Consider the following 22,356-nt stretch of genomic DNA (forward strand, 5'->3'; position numbering starts at 1 on the left):
TCGTTGCAAAAAATGTACATTACGTTTATTGATGTTAGCTCGCGAAGCTCCTCGTGAATATCGAGTGGATTACAAAGAGGCGCTCGGTTTAAAGGGTTCTCGGGAGTGATTTTACGTCGTAACACGAGGTACACGACGCTTATGACCATCCGTAAGGGACACTGGTCGAGTACATTTCCTTTCTTTCACCATTCTGCTTTAAACAAGAAAAAAAAGTCCGCTACGGACTATAGAAATTGCTACGACGTTTCTATCGTCTGTTTTTTTTTCTTCCGTTTCGACTTGGCGTTACGTCCCTCCGCTACCATCTTGGATCAAAGAGACAACGGGAGATGAAAAGTATGCCCGGTAGCGGAAGACTGACGCGCGAAAGTATTAATAATGATATCCTCGTCCGACTGATACAGGCAAAATGCTACGGCTTGGTAAGGACAGTGACCGTTTATATTATTCTGTGGTAATATATACTATTGTATATCGTACCTTAATAACTTCTAACGCAATTGGGGTACAGGGTAATTATTTACACAGCCTTGGACCATTTTGCACGGTCCAGGATTACGCGGTACCGTTCCAAAGAGATCCATGGATTCGTCGATCCCATATAGCCGGTCTTCGCGTTTTGGGACCAGCATGATAGCACGTGATCGTTAACGATGACAAGTATCTTCCACATTCCTATCAACTAGTTATCAACATTTATACATAATACAACCAAGTTCCTCGCACGCACGCACTCTCAGCCCTCCACTCGTAGGATTGCGTAACGTTCTCGCCCTTATTTTTTGCTGTTCGGTAATCCTGATCGGTGTTATTGCGTGTCATTAAAAAACAACGTAAAATTACCGCACACGTATACGATGGTACTTTCAACGAATACACTTTCTCGAGTTCGACGACAAAAATGACACACATTTTTTTGCTCTCGATAGTTAATACGATTGTTAGTGCTTTCTAAATTGTTCGGTAAGAGCTTCACGCAGTATGGCGTGCGAAGGATTTTGCAAATGGGAGTTCGTACCGACCGCCATAGAATACAACACCGTAAAAGAACCGAACTATCGAATACTCGTTACAATCTCCGATCGAGAACGTACCTGTACGATCGTTTGTACAGTAAAGTCGGTTTCGATTTGTACTCGTAGATCGTATTCACGTATTTCTAACAGCGATTACGGAAACAAAAGGCGTTTTCATTCGTGTTTTCGCGTTGTTTGCAGAGATAAATGACGAAATGGGGATCGTTTGCTCAGGTTACGATAAAAACTTCTCGACGCTGCACATTCCTAGCGTGATCGGGGGTGCATTGCTGTGATTCCGGATCTTTCGCGCAGAAAGAAACGTTGTCGCTCGACTAACTGTTGCGTCCGAGCATTCGCGTTTTAGTATTTATTGTTTTCTAGAGTGTAATACAACCAACTGGTCGGAATGACAAAATCTAGAAATTTTTCTTCTCTCGTAACAGAACTCGATACGCTTGTAAAAGGCAACGTAATATTATTCATTGTACTTTATTAAAATATTACGATTTATAATCTTTGACGATGCGGCGAAGTTCTATTGGATGCAAAGAATTCAACCGTGAATAGTTAATCAGCAGGATTAATAACGCAAATTTGCTGTTAGTCGTATAGTGAACGTTTCCTCGTGCGTGAAAGCGCAAAAGGACGCAAGGTGAGATGGCACGATACCTTAATCATTAAAAAAAAAAAAAGAAGAGGTAACGAATCAATAGAAACGTGCTTGAGACCTTTTGCACTCGAAACATTTTACGCTTTCAATATGGTGAGGTTAGAACGGCATACGCGGAAAACTATATCAGGAATCCTAAAGAAGAAGAAGAAGGATGGAAAAGCGTATATACCTGCGATCGAAATCTTCCTCTTAACAGGGAAATGTCACGGCAGCAAGGTCGTCGGTTTTAACCAACATTTCTTTGACGAATCTGGAACGAAAGTTACTTTCTCATTTAAAACAGCGTAGTTAATTCTACAAAATGTTAAAATTCTAAAAATATGCTAAAATCCCACTCTTAATAAAATAAAAATTAATTTACCAAGTGGTTTTCTTTTAATAAATTCATGAAAATGTTTAAAGGTTATGTCCCCCCTTAATTGTATATTAATATCATTACATCTATCAAATTCAATATGAAATGCTAATAAATGATATTTATGAGCTCTGCGATTGCCGATACAAATTTAGCAAAAACAAAATTTGTCGAAACCGGTAGTTCTATTGCTCAGTCGCGTTTTATGTAAGGTTATAAAATAGTGCTCGTGGCTGACGAGTGCAAAAGCTCTCGGAAATGTAACACATGTCGAAGAAAAGGGACCCTAATTCACCTACTTCCAATACTTATTTACATGAACGCCTGTAAACGGGCGTCCAGGACAATTAATTATTAATTTGCGAATCGCGCTAACGAAGCTGCCGTCGAGTCGAGGCTCGTATTCAAACATTCTTCATTTTCGAATCGTCGTGGATGATACAATACAAAATATATCGTAACTCAAACAAGCTCGTATCTGGCATATGTTTATACTATTTTAACGTCCTGAATTTATTCTCGTCGTACTTTCAACATACAACGCAACACACTTCGCATTCCAGACAAGTATCAAACGAATCTATTAATAATAAATGATAAAACAACAATTCGTCGAGAGTTTAACACGAGCCTCGTAACGATATAAACAAGATCGGCGAACCTGCTCGTCCGAATTGCAATGCGCTTTTCGCGATAATCGTACACGACACACCCGGGGGCCTATGCACGCCATGCAGCGTGTGCCGTTACATTTAAAATAAGAATATAAAATTATAAAACTATCAACAAATGTACACATCGGTAGAAAAAAGTCTCGAGAATAATAAAATTCCAAGGAAACGAGAAAGAACGCGCGGTCGACTTTCGGGATTTGCTAATGCAAAATAACCTAGGCGATTTAGCAGCCAAAAAATATGATACCTGGAAGGTTTTATGTAATCTTTCTTTATTAATTATATCGATCGCATCTTGGAACGATCTAGTATCAAAATAAATTTAGAACAGGAATAGCTGCCACTCTTATTATCGAAGCACGTATGTGTTCCTAACCTAAAATTCTTTCAGAACTATTGCACTGTCGCTTCAGTTTTTACAACCGTTTTCAATCCCTGTAACAAATAATGGTTCAGAAATAGCAGAGCTCTATTTAAAAAATTAGAAATCGTTGTGTCGAATAAATAAAAGTAGAGGAAGTCTAAAAATAAAATTGATAACCCCGAAAGTCGACGGTCGCGACAACGATGACGATCTACGTAGATTGAGCTTTGGTCGAGAGGACCGGTTCTATGACGAGAACGCGTTTGTGCGTAAAGAAAATAAAATAGGAGAAACAGAAATATAGAATAGAGAAAGGGAAAATTTGCGTGTAAATTTTTGGCGCGTGTCTTCGCCGATGTTCATGGTTCGAGGGTAACTTTTCCGTATATGTATCTAGTGAAGTCAAAACCGTGGAGTTTAAACGCATCGACACTATGCAGCTAACTTGCATTTTTACTGTAATCCTTTGTGCTACTGTACTTTCTTTGTATTTGTTGAAACAGTACGAAATTGATAGTTATAGGAAATATAATCATTGAACGTTCAATGATTGGATTGAACTGGATGTTTTTGTTAACTATCAGTTTTGTACGATCAGCTATTATAACAAATAAATATACATTTAATTTTTTGTTTAAATATCATCCAAAAGGGGGCCGTTCTAAATATTTAGCCTCAAATATATCGCCGTTCGTTAGAAACGGCCTAAAACCCTGAGATGCGAATTTGCCTTAGTGCGATTAGTCCTCTCCATTGGAAATTGGCCAGGTAATCAGGTTTCTGCGTGGTACGAACCCTTAGAGGATGGACAGACTTCGTTTCATGCGTATTTTTTAAACCTCATCCTCCAAGGGTTCAAGTGTACCCTCTTAGCAGACAATGAATCGGCCTGTGACGTTACAAAGTTAAAAATATATCGATTGTTTTTCGTATGTGCGCTGCTATTGAACGAAATTGAAATTTTTGTCGGGATAAAACGGACGAACAACGTTGCATCTCGATTATCATTGCGAGCTGCATAATATAATATAAATACTTTAAAGGTATAAAAGTGCGGTGTTGTGCGCGATGCAGCTAAATATCATGAAAAATTTCTGATCGATCCGGACTCTACTTGCTTGGTCTTATTTCCGGATCGACTCGTGTCAAAAATCGTTGTACAATACCAATAACGTAGAAGCCGTGTCACGTAACAAAATCCCATAAAATCAGATACAGTCAGAGCGATAGCGAACCATGTGTGTATGTACGTGTGTATGTGTATATTTTTCAGCGACGATACATTAGAAAAGTTGTCGACAGTTAAAACTTCTCACGTTACGATAGAGTATAGATTATGTTTGACTAATCGTTACTTTACGTGGTAAAAAATCCGTCAAGCTACACGAATCTACGACAAAGTGTGTATCAAATTCTTTTCATTTTTTTTTTTTCCCCCACCCTTTTTCTCTAATAGACACCAGATAGTTGTATACCTGTATATAGCTCGTGGAACAACCGTCTGGTTCGAACAGAGAGCGACTCGCCGATGGAAATCGCCCGTTCTCCGTTAAAATAACATTTTTTTTCTTTTCGTTTTTCACTCGTAAAAAAGCTCACTACCGTTCCGATGTCGTTTTATAAATAACGAATGACACTATATCCGTCGCTTCGGCGTTCAGGTAATATACGGCGTTATAAAAGCACGATTCTAGCGACGACACAGTCGACCGGCGTTCGCGCTGCTCGTACTTTCGCCGTGGCAGTTTCAAGTTCGAAGGTGTTCCGGGGATTGAATTAGCGCGTGTGCTATTTCGCCGCCGGATGGTTCGTTGGTAAAATACGTACAGTTACGTAAAGTAAATCTCGTTAACCTTCCGGGCGTCGATAATGCGCTGTGCGTATCGTTTCCAGTGGATTTGTTGCACGTCGTTTTGCCGTTGCATAGACCTCGTTACGGGAAGAGTCAGTCGTTTCTCTCTGTTTCGTCGACGAACGTCCCCGTGCGGAAACACGATTTCTCGATCGCGTGCGAATTACTCGCACCGACTACTTTCAATACGGTTTCGAAGTTCTCTTACCCCTCGGTATAAGTTAACGCGATGAACGACGCGAATACGCGAGTTCCTTTCTCAAAGGAGCGAAATATATTGTTCGGACACGAAGCTCGTCCGACAAGTGCGTGGAGTCCTCGCGACGCGTACCAGATTCTTCTCTGTAAAGAGATCGTCGTCATCCTTCCGGGAGAAAGGTAAAAATTTGACAGACAGCTCGCGACTTTGAGCCGTGAGCGCCTAAGCGCCGACACGAGAACGGATACGACGCTACTGGAAGGCACGACGTCGGTCCGACGACGCTCGCTGTACGATGCCTTTTTCCCCAGGTGTCCCGATACCGTTCACATGTTGTATGCCACGTAAATCGGATCCAGCTGGTCCGCCAAGAAACCGTCGCGCAAGTGCATCCGTTGCTTTTCACCGCGCGAATTAATCGGGACCACTCCGGGATCCACTACGACTACCACACCAACCACCAGGTGATGCTCCTCGAGAACGGCGCTGGTGACCAACGCCACTAGATCCAGAGCCTCGCTTTCGCTTCCGTCCAGCTCCACCACCACCACCAGCAGGTTCGTCCACGTGAATACGGCGCTGCGAATCACACAAACGCTTCCTTATATAGTAAAATCCATCGAAAGAGATCGGAATCAAGATACGAACGAATCGCTTATGGAATAGCCGTGTGCTATCGTTCACTCACCATTCCGCTATCTTCTTGTGACACCTCATGACGCTATTCTCGATATCGATCGGGTGGTATCGCATCCCCCTGAGCAGAATAGCCTCGTCGAGGGCACCGACAACGAACACGGCGTCGTGCAACTCGGCGTCGCCGGGAACGAGATCCGCTTCCGCCGCGGAAGTGTCGCCGGGAACGTCGCTGATAACCGACTGCTGAACACACTCGGTACGCCTCAAGAAACCGAGATAACCGGTCCTGGCGTAAACCTCGTTCGTGTTTCCGGTCACGAGACGAGCGTTAAAGTGATCCGCATAATCGCTCTCATCGCCGTAGATCGTGAAGTAGCCGCTAGCGTTGTGAGCGGATTGCACCCAAATCTCGCCTAAATGAGAGTCGCCGCACTGTCCTTTCGTTTCCGGATTGGCGATGATCACTTTTACCCCGGGAAGCAGTTTTCCCGATTCCATGAGGCACAAAGAGTGAGGGCTACCCCTTTCCACCAAGGACACGCGATCGTTGCGCAACGCGCGCAGATCTACGTACACCGTGGACGGTTCTGGACTCGATGCACCCTGTTTCGAAAACAGCAATGTTTAACAGTGCTATTTGCTAGGACCATTTTAAGGATTTGAAATAATACGAACCTGTAGACAAATGGCTGTGTTGACTCTGCATCCGAAGGAGGTCGACACAGCTCGCGGACTCAGTCCCAAAGCGGAGAAAAGTTTGCTGAAGCTCGTGGTGAGGGCGATCCGCGGTCTTTCCTCGGCAACGACCACGCACGTTCTGACGCAGGCCAAACTGACGCCTCGTGCTTTCAGAGCGTGAACGGAGGAACCGAGACCCTTCGTGCATAGTTCCATTACGCCGTAAGAGCAAAATGTGTCTCTCACTCTGGACTGACTGACCGCCGACAGCCACAACGCTGGATTTGCTTCCACCTAGACACATATGGTTGCAGATAACGACTTTCCTTTGTAAAATTTTTAAACATCTGATGGAAACGAACCTCCGACGGTGGTATAAGTATGGAATGATGTCCGCTGTATATACTGCTCAAACACCACAACGCGAATCCTAATCCAGAGTAGGGATCCAAGCACAGAGCAATGTGCCTCGATGGATACAATTCACAGGCAAGTTTCATGGCACGGCACAGAGACGTAACAGCTGCGTGGGACATTTTAATTCCTGCGAGCATGCCCGTGGTCGAAACGCTGAAATCTAGATAAGCCAGCATCTCTGCCGTAGGAGCCCGATACATAACAGGTAGCTTCTTCTTTGGCATGTCGTCCATATCGAGAATCGTCGGCCAGCTCTTCACGTCGACAACGTTGTTCGCCTCCTGCGCATTGCATCGTCAACGAACCAGTTTAATTAGTTACGAACACGATCGGATTAGCAGCATAGCAGTCGTAGAAAACATAAAGATGTGCAGGCGATTCATTCGTTTCGATCGGTCCCACAGGGAAAATTTATTATTAACTGTTTAAACTGATAATATTGGCTTGGACCAATCGACTTCGTCCCGCTACGTTTCGACGATCGAAACAAATGAAACAGCCTGCGCGCAAAGCATCGAGAATCCATGGGATATCGGTGTACCTTCGTTTTCAGCAGTTTCAGGAGATTCTGATTCGTGAGCACGAGCACAGACTTACTGACGTCCACGATCATGCGCACGGTTGGCAAAGTGGTCTGGAGGTTCTGAGGATGAGGCGGCCTGATCGTGACTGGCACCGCTCCAACGTACAGGCAACCGTAAAACGCGCATATCAAATCTGTACCGGGCGGAAATATTAACGCCACGTGGTCGCCGGTATTGATCCGTCCGCGATCCAACAAAAGATTCCCGATCCGTTCGGCCTTTTTGTGCAGCTGAGAACAGGACAGGGAAGTCGCCACCGCTCCTTTCGCGTTCAACGACGTAAATATCACGTGATCGGAGGTACTGACTGCACGCCATCGAAGGATCTCCGAGATGAACTGATACTGAAATATTCAACGCGTAAATGACGGTACCGTAAAACTGGCAATAAAGTGTTCCGGTAAGGTCTGTAGATTATCAACGTTATCTTTTTTTCAATTCTACCCGATCCATTGGAATACTATGAAACATTCTTTGGAACAGAAGAATAATCTACAGCTCGTATCGTTCTATTCTTTCTACAAACTTTGTAGAGGCAAACCTTTTTAGCGTTATCACTGTCCTCGTCCAAGACGCCCATATCCCGTCCTTGAGCCGAGGCCAATCTATTACCCTGAACAATGTTGCCCACCATGACACTGGCCGGACCAACGTCTGCAACAGAATCCCCCGCTACACGCCCCCGCACCATTCCGTTAGTAAACCAACACAAACACTCAACCCAATAATGAGTAGCTCACACACTCTCCCCTGACTGAGGCCGGAAAATCAAAGCTCTAAGTACGTTCGTGAACTGGTTCGTTATCGTCGAAAGGCAATTAACGCACGTCCTTGTACAGGCGTGCTCGTAACGTTCCATGGACTGTACGTACTTGAGAAAAAAATTAAAAAAAAAAGAAAGAATTGAAAATAGAACTCGGTGCTTCTCAAGAAATACGATAATACAGCGATGTAAAATTAATCAACAAAGCGTTAGTGTTGAAAAAAAAACGAAAAAAATTGTAATTGTTCGAAAAAGCTTTCTTTTCTTTGTGAAAGAAAACTGTGTATACTGTGACGAGCAAAGTTGTGAATAGAGTACATTATTTCTGTATATACGATGTATTTGGAAAGAATCTGACATCGCCAAGTGTAATTCGTCTATGTATAGCGTTGGATCACTACAGGGTGTTCGGAGCTCAGCCAAAAGAAAGAAGGGCGAAAATAATAGAATAACATGCTAAGCGTTAAAATTATTTCGGTGGTAAGGTGGATTAACAATACATGATATGTAGCAAGAGACGGTTATATACTTTGTATGTCTGTGCTAAGTTGCTAAAAGCCTACTGACGACTTTGTAAGAAAGCGCAAAGTGTTACGTTACTTCGCGTGTTAATTCAGGACTTTCAACGAAAAATGAAATCCGAACAACTGCTCATTCATTCTCTCATTAATCATTCTCATAAACATCTTGGCGAAACGATCGAACAAACTGGCGAAAGATCGTTACCCGCGGAATCGTTCGGTGTTTCGTTCCAAGTCGCGTGTCACCGTCGAGCTGTTCGCCAATTTGTTGGACCGCGGTCGCTTAAATTAGATTCCGTAAAGAGAAACGAAGGAATGTTACGATCGAGATAGGTAAGTGTGTATATATTGTCCTTTTACTTGCTGACATTCATGTAATTCATCGAAAAAGTCCGTAATCTTTATCGGTATACCTGAAGCTCGGGTACTTAGTACTCGCAGGTGAATGTGCGACCGCTTACCTGAATGGACCTCGCGTGGTTTCGGTAGATTCGTAACGCAAGTGTGCGGACAAAGCAGAACATTAGCCGGGTGTAGTGTACCCTCTAGGAAACGTCTTTTCGTTTCCGACAGATGAATACCGCCGAGCGGCGTTTTCGGCAGGTAGTTAGGCGGAACCAACGCCAAACAATATATTCCAACGGCGTGAATCGAATCTACTGCTTGGAGCACCCGCGACATCCATTGGAAACTCTGAGGAATCAAACTCATATTACTTTAAAATGTTATATGGCCTCCGACAAACTAAACATCGCTATCGCGAGGTATATTCGTACCTCTTCCTCGCTGCAATCGGGTCGCTGCTCCGCGACGACGCATATTCTCTCGTCCCTCAAGACGCGTACGCTGAACACGGCTATTCTACCGCGATAAATGAACTTCATAGGCTCGACGGCGAGGACCGTGGCGATTATATCGTCGGCGTTGTGCTTTCTTCCCGTGACGGTCATAAGTCCATCGCGCGATCCGCATACGAACACCAGGCCGCCAGGTCCGAGAAAGCCTAACAAACCAGATCGAGTGTACTCCACCTCGCCCAGCGGATTCCCGTCGGCTTGAAGCGGGGCCACCTTGAACGTGTTATTCGTTAACCCTTGCAACCCCCAGTACTGGTTCCCGGTCGTGGAACTGTGCACGCAGATCTCGCCAACTTCGTCGGTCTTACAAATGAACGGCTGCCCCTCCATCTTGATCACGATCACGATACCTGTTCGGGGTCAAGGTAAACGTTACCGTATTCGATGGCTAACGAGTCGTTCGGATATCTGGATGGAAACTTACTTCCGGGCATAACTTGACCGCAGTCCTGGAGCGTCAAGGAGGTCAGGGAATTCTCTTGATCGACTCTGACGACGCCGTAGCTCAGTCCGGACATCGAGAGCACGCCGCGTCCAGTCGCGTTCACGCCAGCGCGACCCGGTCTCCTAACCGAGACGGTCAATGCTTCGCTCGACGACGCGCACGGACAGACGGCGTCCGGTCTCAAGCCTTTGGACTGAAATACCGAGAGGAACTGGTCGCAGGAGGATAGGGACCAGGGATTCGCGCCGTCCGCTACCAACAACAGTCTCAGCGACGACAAAGAGATGTCCTTGTGATCCTTCGTGGCCAGGAGGCCCCAGTGAAGGTCCCGGGACTTTACCACGGCCACGCTGGCCCGATGCTTCGTGATCATTTGCATCCAGCTGGCGGGATTTACTTTCATCAGAGCGTACGGAATGAAAATTACGTGCATTCCGTTCAGGACGCTGGTCAGAGTGCTGTGCCAGAGGCCGACCTCTCGTTTGAAATCTAGAACGCAGACCGCGTTCTCCCCCTCCGTGTACCCGCAGGCTTGCGTCAAGCCCCGACAGTGGGACAGCATCGCGGATCTGGTCACCGTCACGCCCATCACCGAGCCATCCTTGTCCGTGGTGTACTCGATGTACGCGGGTGTATCGTCGGTCAATCGCGGCGGCGGTAGCCAATCTTTCGGCGTTTTCCCCAGGTGTTCCGTTACGAACCAATGGAGCTTCGGCCAGCCCTTGAACGCCACCACTTCGCCGGCTGCGGTCTTCGGTAGCCCCTTCAGACAAGCCTCGCTGGTCAACGCCACCTACGAAGGATTTTTTGGTTATCGGGTTTTTATTCGGGTTGGTTATATTTTTCCAGTTGGCGATTAGTAACCTGAATCCCACAGCTGCCCAGAAGAAAGCCGATCTGCTGCGAGCCAGCGTCTCGACGGGTCAAAGGGACCTCGATCGGCACAGGTACGATGCCAGCCTGAAGGCAGCCGTAGAAGGCGCACATGAAGCTTATCGGGTCGTTGTTCGGATAAACCAGGGCGATTCTGTCGCCAGGTTTCAGGCAGCAATCGCCCCCGCGACTCAGTGCCTTGTTCAGCAGCGTGTACGCTATCTTGTGAGAACGACTTAGAAGCTTTCCATAAGTGAGCGTCACGCAAAGCTTGCCGTTAGGATCCAGGACGGTTGCCACTGGCGCTTTGTACGTTGCCGATCCATACCTACGCATCCAGAATCGTTGTTATTATCGCTAGTGAGAGCGCGAACCCTCTAGTGGCGAGCACGGGAGGCTCACCTTTGTATAGCGGCCTCGAGTGACCTGGGCAAACCAGCGGCCACGGAGAACGGTTCGCCGACCGCGGAGGTCATGGAACCGCCCTCGGGTTTAGGGGCATTCGGGTCCTTCGGATTGGCCGCGATCTCCAGCTCGATGTCGTCGTCCTCGTAGAACTCGGGCAACGGTCGTCGCTTGGGCCGTTTCAACGTGTTCAGCAGCTGTTGGATCTTCGCGGAGACCTTCCAGCGGCCGGTGGTCCCGGTGTTGTTCTGATCCTCGACGACGTGGTAGCGGTTCACTCGATCGGCGCCCGGTCGCCTGGTCGATTGCTGCGCGGCCGGCGTGTTGCTCGTGTGCGTCACGTCCGGCGGCTGGATGTTGCAGTAGGCATGGGGCGTGTATTCCGCGATGTCCGTGATGTCCGCGCCAGGAGGTCTCCTGGCCGGTGGTCTCGGAGGCGGAGGCGTGTCACGCGCCGAACCGGTGCTGCTGGTGTCCGACAATCCTGTGCCTAAAAGCCCAACGTGAAACTCCACCGACCACGAGCAATGCCTCCGCCATTATTCACCGGGATATATAAAACGGACACCATCTCCCGATCGACAGCCGATACTCTCACAAATATTTTGATATCAAACTATTTTCTTCCTTTTTTACCCTGGTATTTGCAACGACTTCTGCACGAAACGAAGCACAGTGTTCCGAAAACCCTTTGCAAATGAACGCAAGAGGAAGTGAGACAGAGAATAAAATTACAGAAAAATTCCAAGTTACACATTATATTTTCGATAAGGAATTTTTTTAGTACGATTTGAAATTTCTTAATTTTGTCGAAGAATTTAACGACTATTTGAATTTTTTTCTCGAAAATGCGTAGAATCAAAAATGATTGCAACGATATGTTGATGAAGATTGGACTTTTTTCGGGTTTAAATCGCCGTTTTAGAACACTGTGCGACGCGAAGGCTCTTAGAGAAGTCTAATGATCTATCGTCGAGGAACGAGCATCCCGATGCCCACCGAAGTGTCTCGACAACGCATTCGTATTAACGCGATAAACGGAATGGCGCGGCCATTTGTAACGGATCGAGTTATTATTCGTACATTCTATATTAAAGGTTTGGCTACTCGAAGTAAATTGCGGCGTACCGGTGATTCTTGGCCCCGAGTGACGAGCATAAAATATGGAAAAATTTAGATTCGAAGGAGGTATACCCGTTGGACCACCAGCACCGGGACTCTCCTCGGTGACCACGCTGTCCTCGTCGCTGCTGGACTCCCCGCTGTCGCGACGGTCCCGGTCGGGACTCCTGGCCATCACGGATGTTCTTTTAGACGGCATCGGCAGGGACGGCTTCGGGCGACCCTGCATCGCCGCCAGTGCCTGCTGCACCGCCTCCTGGCGCACCTCTGTGCATTCAGAGTCGAACGATCAACTACATAACTTCTCAACAACTCTGGTCGCATTGTACTTTTAGAGACGACACGCGCACGGATATCCTGAAACGGGCAACTTGTACTTTCGACTATGCAGAGCTTGGGTCTTCGCGCAAAGTGTAACGACTGCTCGTCGTTCGGATATTCCTGGCGACCCGCTCGTCGCTCGACACAGATAGATACTTCATTTATCTACGCGTTTTTCGAAAGTTTCCTCGCGGGCTTCGGGATCGCGGATCGAGGGGCCGTCGCATCCGGGAACTATTTATTCCGGAATTTCTCAGGAAAGCACCGTATCGAATTATCTTATTTCCATCGCTGCGTGTGCACTCTCACGTGCGATCGCGCGACCGCCTCTCTCGTAACAAACCGCGTCCCGATGTCGTAATATAACGATACAAATATACCTCGACCGGAAACGCGCCGATTCGCTGACCGAATCCGCCTGGTCTCCGTTGCGTTTCGCTCTATATTCTCTATATTACGTTGCAAACATTAGTTATTCCGATCTAAAAAATACCCGTGAAATTCAGAGTGAAACTTTTTCAATCGCGTATATAAGAAACTGTCTTAACTGTACGGAGATTAACCCTTAAGTGGACTTTCAATCTCAAACTACGAACTAATGTAGGATTAAATAAATTTTCAAATAATTACATCGATATATATTAAACGAATAGTCCACTTAAGGGTTAAAATTACTTGATTTTTTCTTATACAATTCCAAAATATTCCGTGGCGATTCAAGTACCGTATGGAGACTGATTGAAAATCGAAAGATTAGTACCAACGTGTACCCTTTCCGTTACGTATTAAAAGTGGGTGCACAGAGCGTTGGGGACGATTACTATTATCGAGAAAGGACGTTGCATCGAGCGGACACGAAGCGTATTTGCGTGTAAACGCGCGCGGACATTCCTCGAATAGGCACCTAGTTATCTTCCGCCAGCTACGTTCGTCCTCTTCGACCGGTAACGGTGCACCAGGTGCGAGATTGCCTTCGCTCTACCTCTAGATAAATGAAGTTTCTATGCGGACTTTTATGCACGGAGAACCGTTCGGTTTTCGTTCCGTTCCGGCGAGCACCGCGCGAAAATTTACAAGCTTCGCCACACGCACGCCGCGAAAGCTCCACCGACAGAGATTTTTCGGGTGCCGTTTGCTTATTATACAGGGTGGTTTATTTGTTTTCGTCGCTTCGAACGTGCCTGTTACTTCCAACCATGGAGCAATACCCTTTTTCGGAACTTGAGGCAACTTGCAAGAGATCACATCCGCAGGGTCCATTTACGAGGATTCTTTAACCCTTTGCACTCCAAATTATATTCCAATTTTGTTACCAGCGGCTCCCAATGCTTTTAAAAATTTACCTGTTAAAATAAGTGTTTTATTTACACTGTTGTTGTATTTTGTAATTTTCAAGTGTATGATATCTGTTTGGTTTGGACTTGAAAAAATGTCGAATGGGACTCGACGAAGGAGTGCAAAGGGTTAATTTTAATTTTTGCACCGTCGAACAAATATGAAATCACGTCGATACATGGTGGTCACTGGTGACCGGCGTTACGTGCACACAACTTTCCTTTCGAACGTACCATATTGTTCATAAATATTTAAACAACGTTATTGGGAACGGTATAGAATGACGAGTGCACCGTCGAGTATTTCTGTTTACGTATCGCAGTAAAATTGGAATAAACGTTGATATTTCTAGACATGGAAAACAGGCGTGGCAGTGAACGTGTTAAAAATAAAAAAAGCTTACCTGGGGCGACGAAAACGAACGAACCACCGTGTACATTACCTAATGGACAGAGTTGGGAAAATTTTATTCGCAAGTAATAGGGGGAGCGGGGGAGGGGGGGTGATCGGGTAGATGAATAAGTCTAATTTTTTATTCGATTATTCGTGAATGAAATTTGCCCGACTCTGCTGAAAAATTGTTCCCTTCCGCGCGTCGAGAAGTGCTTGGCAAGCGATCGGTAGGGAAAATGCTACGCTGGTCGAACGATCAAAGGGAGGCACGAATTCTTTTTGTTACGAACAGTTAGGGGATCGAAGGGGATCGTGCAATTACAGGCAAAACATTCCGAATTTACAATACGACGGAATTCTGATCGGTTGCATACCATTGTTACCCGGAAAACCCAACCGGTTTCTTTGCAGCTCGCGGCTATTGACTCCGCGATTTGCTCAAAAGTAATTGCACGCGTTCGACGCAGGAAACGCTTTATCAGAGCAGAAAGCACTCGCGCCGAAAGCACATTCCTCGCACTCGCAAAGCATATTTCCGAGCTTAATGTTGCGCAATTACTTGAACAAGAGTTACGATTTTTCAAGCGTTCCGAGTGTAGCGGAATTACTACCCGTTTAGGCTCCGATAATTGGTCTTCGCCGATATCTTTTTATTAACGTCTAATTAACGCGCGACGTACTCTCGATCAGCCCCGATGAATCTCCTCGATCAAATCGACGCGCAATTTTGCAACGAATTCGCCCGCGAAAAAAGAAGACTTTCAATTCTCAAGGGCGGCGTTGCAAAATTAAAGTTGCTAGGAAATCGTGTTGAAAACAATTCTAGGAGTGCAAAGCTTAATTAGTATAAGCTAATATTAATTTTAACGAATGGAGAAACTGTTCCCGGTTACAAGATTCTGTAAAATGGCGTTGCGTTTTATTGATCGAGAATCTGTCGCGTTTTAGTTTCTACGGTTGCTGGATTAACCCTTGGACAGCGACGACAGTCTCGGTTGCTGATTTTAAAATTCGAATGGTTTGCAATTTAAGACGAGAAGCATCTACGGAAAAGCAAAAAACACGCAACAAATACGTCTGAAAACCAAAAATACATACAAGAACGTTCGAGCATCGCCGTAATGCTAAACTGTTTTTCGTGTCTTAGGGACGAGGAACTCTGGTAGGACCACCTGGTGGATATCGAAGTGCAAAACTCGGTAATTTTCGTAAGCAGGACGAAGCCAAAGATGGCACGGAACGAGGCTGTCGAGTAAACGGAGGATCGGCTCGCGACTATGGTGTACATTAGCGTAAACGATAATACGCGCATAGTCGACGTCGTCCGAGGGTTAAGGACCCGTTAAACGCTTTTTTTCGTCGCTTTAGACCGTTTGATCGTCCAGCTGTGTCGTGTACTCACCGGAATGATAGCGGCTCTCATTGCGCGTGAGTCTGCGATTGCCGCGTCTCGCAGCCGCCGAGTTCGAATTCCCGGTGTTTCCGGTCGAGCCGCCAGATCCCGGGGGACTGGCGATCCCGCCAGGTACTAGCCGGCCTCCTGCATGCAACACAACAACAACAACGCCACATAGACAAAGAAAGGAGGTCTACGAGGATCGACAGGGGAGCTAACGCGATTTCGTTCCTTCCAGCGAAACTGTATCTTCTAATCGACCCAAAGAAACGACTCCGTTTCGCGCCATTTTAACGCTCGTCCGACTTTCATTGCAACGAAACGAATATCCAAGATCGTGGCCACGTTGAAACTTACGAATTTAGGCCTGTTTTATGTAAATAGGTTTCATTTATTAATCGCGAATCAAGTCTCGTTCAATGCGAGCACGATCCGTTTGTCTCGAATCACCTGCGAACTGGATGGTTGCAATTGTGTGCTCGACGTTGGAATCGTTTCTTTAGACTGAACGACGGACCGGAGGTCGTTCCACCTTCGGAAGCTGCGACGATTTCACTTTTATCGATTGTTCGGAGCCCTGCACTGGCGCGGGGGAGGTCGGACGAGGAGGTGGGTCTGTGACGCGACGTAATTTGAACTTTCTCAGCTCTCGAAGACGCGAAGAACGATACAAAGGACGATAGATCGTCCGATCTATCTCTAGGAATTTTCCTGCACCGAACGGCTACAGTGACAAACACAGTAAAATATGATCTTGTGCATTTTTAAGACTGGTTACGAAATCATTTGCAACTTAAAAAAAAAAAGAAATATGAAAACGAGGAGAAGAAAGTAATCGAAATCTGGTAAGCCATCTTTGAAACGTTGTCACGAGTCCTCGCGATCGTGGTCCGAACAGGACACAGAAGAGAACTTATCGGAATCCCGGATCAATGTTCCAACCCACGAGTCGACTAATGACCAACGCGGAAAAATCAAGGTGTCGCGGGCAAGTCCATGACTGTATCGAGTAACGTTCAAGTCGAGTCGCAAGAATGTCGACGAATGGCTACTTGCGATCTCGAGTCGGCCGAAGGTGGAACAACCGGTCCCGGCTAAGTCGAATTACAAAGGTATCTAAGGTGTAAAAGCGTCTCCGCTCGAATCGGTACGAAAGAGGGATTACAAGCAAGCGAGCTACATTCAATAAAAACGTGTCAACCTCTTCGAGATACGTGCTACTCCGAAAGTAAAACACTTTTTTCCGGGATTTCTCGATGTACGCTATTAAAAAAATCACCCGTTCGGTAGATACAATCCGATGCAAAGCGTCACGTAACAATTCCAGTTATTATTTACAGTACAACGATTACACATTTTAAGAACACGAAGAGATTGAGTAAGCACGCAAGTCTGAACACTACTGATGAGAATGACGATTTACGGATTACTGATATTAATTATGGGATGAATCGTGAAACGTGATACGATGATGGCTTAAGCCTACGATCCGAGCTCGCTCTAGGAGCTAATTCTGACCTCGTAGAGCGGACGCGTGCGATCGGACGATGATGGAAAGTATTCGTGGAAAAGAAAAAAGCCAACTGAATCGATAATGCGAAATGTAATCGGTTAAACGAATCCTTTGGTTCGTTCGACAAAGCCACGATTAATGGTTACATGATATATCTACGTGCGTGGATAAAGATCTAAACCGTGCACACTCACAACACAGGATTCCCGGCGACCGTGTCGAAAAAAGTAACGCAGTTTCGCTGAAACACGTTCACGCTATTTACACGCAACGTTGGTAACTATTTCCTCCGCGAAGCAGGACAATTACGGATCTACGAGATGCAACACTTTCTATGTACATTTCTCGGATGGAAATCTGACTTCTTGCAAAAATTTCTGCCCCCGGTGTGATTCGAATCCCTTCTTTGCGCGACTCTCTCGCGATAAAAAAAGACTCGTTCGTGATCGCGGCGGTGCCGGGGATTGGATTCGCGAAAAAAAAAAAAAAAAAAATTTGCCAACGAGTGGCGCGAAGAGCCCCAGCCCGAGGGTGCCCACGCTTAATTAAGACAAGGACCAACGGCATCGCAATTATCCAACGAGTGCTCGACGGCCTGACAGCTATTCGCGGCTCTCCCTGTCTGTCGCTTGCCTTTCTAATAAAAAAAAAATTTTTTTTCTACCGCCCGAATTCAACTCTTTGCCCGATACCGCGATCCACGTCACGCTCGACAGCCCTTCTTCGAACGAAAAAAAAAAAATATTCGTATCTTGAAATGTTAAAGAAAATGGCGAAAAGTTTCACCGAATCCTTATGCTGTAAAAAAATCTCGTTTTTACCCTTAGTAATGAAACTTTGATCGGAAGTCAGATTTCAACGTCGAATGATTTCGCCCGTGAAACTCGAATCTGTTAAACTGGAGAAGAACAAGAACACAAGGGATTCGATTATAACATAAACAAAGAAGGGTTAAAGAAACATAAAGCTACGTGAGGGGGTGGGAGTGTCACACAGTCAAAAATGCACACTGGTCGGCGAACATACCAACGCATCCCAACGGCTAATGACAACGATATGTGTTCCTAGTGAAACCAATTGGTGCACGACAGTACTAAGAGCGTCTCTAATAGCTAAATCGCAGGGTCGCCGATGCAGGTAGCCATAGATCCCGCATGACCCGCATCTAGAACTCTAATTGTTCTCTAGGCGTGGTAAGAGGCAAGAGTAGAAAGATATGTATAAAAAAACGTTGAATCGTGCAATGCGTCGCGCTACCTGAATGATAGCGCTTCTCGTTGTGCGTGACGCGACGTTGCGTGCGGCGTGCACGTGGCTGTGGTCGGCCACCGACACCGATACCGACGCCGACGCCGACGCCGACACCGACACCTCCACCACCACCGCTTCCATACCCCGTTCTCTCGACCCTTTCGATACCGAGGACGCCGACACCTCCTCCATCGTTTCCAGCCCCTGTGCGCCACACACGTGCATATGCTAAAGCCACCCTCCAGACTCCCCCACACGCTCTACCTTACGCCGCACTCTTTCCCGTTCCGATTCTCAAACGAGGGAGAAACGCGTCGTTTTCCACTCTGCGTTTACGCCCAGCTACCCGGTTACGCGTACAAGCGGTTCTAATAATTCAAAATGAGACCGCTCGCGTCGGGGTACTTCTTTCCTCTGCCTGGACCTTGCAAACCCAGCATTCTGATTCGTCGTTTTGGAATTATCTCGCGGTCACGGTCTGCTCGAATTTCTAATATCTAACTAATAACTTTAATGTTAAATATCTCAAAAACTATAAGTCGTTTATGTCCAAAACCTCATCAGGCCTCCGGGGCTTCTCCTTGTTAGATAGAATGCTGTTGGACAACCGTGTAACGAGGGAAATAGCTTTTCCCGCTACTTTGAGATCGCAATTAAATGCTCTTTTCTTTGCCCGACAATTCCAGATACGACGCGTATAAAAAAGAATAGCTACGACTCAATAATCACGAGCGTTTCGAGCAGCGTGCCGCTAGCGCGCTTCTATCGCGTGCAGGGGACACGGGAATCCATGAACCGTTGACCCGGGTCGCATTGTCGGAAGGCATTCAAAAACGACAACGAAACGTTATTGTAACCGATGAAGCAGCGAATACAATGCTGTGACAGGATAATCACCGGTTATACGTAATATGTCCTCAGGTGGAAGCTACCTTTTGTTCGCGGTTACGTGTACCTCTTGGGACAGTCGTGAATCAAACGCCAAGATAAATCGTCGGCGGGGGGAGGAGGCACAAACTGTAAAACACCTGTTTTCTCGAACCCGTCCTCAAAGACACGTCTTTCTGTTTCTTTTTTCGTACGATGACGCAAATAACGCGCTCTGCTCGTTTCCCAGTTAGATTCGTGCTATCTTCGTCGATGCAACTGCATATATTATATTTAGAGATAAAAAAAAAAATGTCGCGAACCAAACTGAATGCAATTAAACGGTCGCTCGTACTCGAAGAATACGGAAACGACTTTACCTAGGTCAAAACGATCCGGCGTACGAGGGTTAATTAGTCTTAGTCTCGCTCGTGTTTTTCTATTTTGAATAATACTTGGAGTGAAACACGCGTGTCGACCATTCCTGAGTTAACAACGCGCCCGACGATACTTGTTGCAAGTATGTATTATTCAGCGTATGCGTTACGCCGTTAGGCGGAATTAAAATTAAGTTGCCACGTACGAAATATTGCTTCATTTTATCGCGCTTCGAAGTAACTCTTTTAAAACTCTATATCGAGCTCCAAGATCGTATAACTCATTTTACCATATATGAAATCGTTTAAAGAAACGTGGCTTTCTAACAGAAATATAATTTATTCGATGTCTTGGGGTATAGAACAGGTACTTGAATATCGAAACGTTCGATGCCACGATAGATTGCAAACTCGAAAACAATAATCGAATTAGTTCTCATCGCCAAGAACAATGCGTCATAATGACCGAATGAGGCTACCCAACGAACTGCAACGCGCAAGAAACCACTATTGCCATAATGCAACCGGCACGGTTCGAAGATTCGCGGTAAAAGGAACGGGTCAGCAACGGCGTGGCTCGAGCAATTCAAAACGATTTCTTTCTATTTTTTCCCGGCGACTAAAAATCAACGACGGTTCCAGGATTCGAGAAAGTCGTAAGCCCCTTTGGCCCCGAGTCCCGCGCACGACAATAGCAAACGTATGTCGCGTATAACGAGCGGATGACGCGGAAGTGACTCTTCCGCATGCAGGTACAGTTAAACAGTACGTTCGTTGTAACCGATTGCAACGGTTCGATCGCAACTCTAGACGAAGCCGCGACTAACAAGGAACATCCTCCAAGGTGTTCGAGCCGCTAATATCCCCCAAAGCTTTGCCGTTTTCGAAACAGTGGAACAAGTCCATCTCAATGATTTTTTTTTTAAACAACGAATGCAACACATCGTTTTAAGCAGAATAGCTAAACTGTGGCTCTCAACCGGCCATATTGTAATAAAGTACTTTTCAGTGAAAGAAACGCAAAGACGTGTCTCCAGCAGGGACCAAGGAGATTCGGGGTGTCGTGTCGGCGGCACGCGTTTCTGAATTGCGAAACGCGCGCGCAAGGAGTGTCCAGGATAGCGAGATACGGTCGTTGGATCGATGGAAAAAATCTTTACGAGGTTCACGAGGAGCGATAAGGTGATTGCGCAAGAGAGGAAAACCGGTGGAAGGTGACGGATGAAAAACGGTGCTCGAGGCGGGGATCACGCGGCCGTGTCCGCTCGTTCCTCCGTTTATTCCCATTACGATTGCATCTGTCGGCATTGTGCGCGGAAAGCAAGCCCGCGCGTCTCTTGAGAATCGGAACGCAATTAATATTACGACGCGACGACGACCAAGAGATCGGTTGTTGCGTCTGGATGTGGCGCAATACGAGCGCGAGGACGAGAAGCCTTCCGAAACAGAAACAAGACCGCGAGATTCGTGAAGCTTTTGACCCCGACCGGCGGAGGAAATAAACGATTAAACCCTTCGCGCTTCTTCTCGAGCCCCATTAAGCGAATTAACTCCGTTCGCCGTGGATCATCGACTGCTCGACGCCTCCATAGTCCACAGACCGAGAATATCTAAGTTTTACCTTACGATCGGTGGTACTATCATTGTGCATGATTTTTATTACTTTCAACCCTTAAATGCATTGGATCCTCCGCAAGTTTAAACTAATAACTGCTTAATGTATGTAAAATAATTCGGTTGAGATTGAGAGTCCACTCAAGGGTTACATTTTAGAGTCGCTCGTAATTCGTATAAATGTTTATTTGCAACGATAAGAACGACTTGAATGGTTGGAAAGCGAGTAGATAAATAGAATAAGAGAATTTTTCCACGATAAAAGTAAAACGTTCGCGAACACGAGGCAGGAAACAGCGCGTAAATCGGAGCTTCTCGTCCGCACGCGCGCGCTGATTCGGTAAGAATGAAAATGATGATGAGCATGATGTTCGCTAAGGTTTCTTGCGAGCAAACAGGAAAAGTCAGACTTACCCAGCTGCTTCGAGGCATACTGTTGAAGCAGACGCGTCCGTTTCTTTTCGTACCCCTTTTGCGTTATGTCCCCTGTAACAACAAATCGATAAACATTTATTCGCAGTAAAAAAAATCGTGTCATTTCGTCGCGTTTACCAGCGGCGTAATTGCCGCGTCGCGTGTCTTTCGCGAAAATAGGAGAAACAAGGGGATCGTTGCGCGCTGAATTACCTTGCTCCCGAACCAGTGACTAAATAAGAAAGATCTCAATTTCCCAACTGCAATTTCTCGGACCGATTTCCATCGACGGGCCGAAAAAGGACGTCTTTCGATAGCTCCTCGCGCCTGATCCCGTTCGGAGTAATTTGTTCTCGCGTTGCGGCACGAGACGCGAGGAATTCCGAGGACGATCGGTGAACGCGTCCAAGCTATTCGTTCCAACGTTAGAAA

General features: G+C 46.3%; 1 protein-coding gene across 8 annotated transcripts in view; it reads right to left on the reverse strand.

Moving 5' to 3' along the window:
* The window catches only part of LOC122395338 (disco-interacting protein 2), a 37,155-nt gene continuing 14,799 nt past the window's right edge, over positions 1–22,356 (reverse strand). The window contains exons 2-17 of one of the 8 annotated variants that reach the window (XM_043392814.1): positions 21,925–21,996; positions 18,659–18,856; positions 15,895–16,032; positions 14,503–14,541; positions 12,450–12,710; positions 11,319–11,811; positions 10,908–11,244; positions 10,023–10,836; positions 9,518–9,948; positions 9,203–9,434; positions 7,999–8,111; positions 7,415–7,801; positions 6,819–7,154; positions 6,454–6,750; positions 5,828–6,381; positions 1–5,718 (exon numbers count right to left, since the gene is read on the reverse strand). In XM_043392814.1, the coding sequence (XP_043248749.1) occupies positions 5,466–5,718; positions 5,828–6,381; positions 6,454–6,750; positions 6,819–7,154; positions 7,415–7,801; positions 7,999–8,111; positions 9,203–9,434; positions 9,518–9,948; positions 10,023–10,836; positions 10,908–11,244; positions 11,319–11,811; positions 12,450–12,710; positions 14,503–14,541; positions 15,895–16,032; positions 18,659–18,856; positions 21,925–21,996 (4,955 nt within the window). In that variant the 3' untranslated portion in view covers positions 1–5,465. Of the gene's footprint in view, positions 5,719–5,827; positions 6,382–6,453; positions 6,751–6,818; positions 7,155–7,414; positions 7,802–7,998; positions 8,130–9,202; positions 9,435–9,517; positions 9,949–10,022; positions 10,837–10,907; positions 11,245–11,318; positions 11,812–12,449; positions 12,711–14,502; positions 14,542–15,894; positions 17,858–18,658; positions 18,857–21,924; positions 21,997–22,356 lie in introns of those variants that run through there. The other 7 variants (XM_043392813.1, XM_043392815.1, XM_043392816.1 and 4 more) reach the window with 7 other exon arrangements.

The sequence above is a fragment of the Colletes gigas genome, unplaced genomic scaffold (assembly GCF_013123115.1).
Source record: "Colletes gigas isolate AHSC1104 unplaced genomic scaffold, ASM1312311v1 Colletes_gigas_Sc00005, whole genome shotgun sequence".
In the NCBI taxonomy this organism is placed as follows: domain Eukaryota; kingdom Metazoa; phylum Arthropoda; class Insecta; order Hymenoptera; family Colletidae; genus Colletes; species Colletes gigas.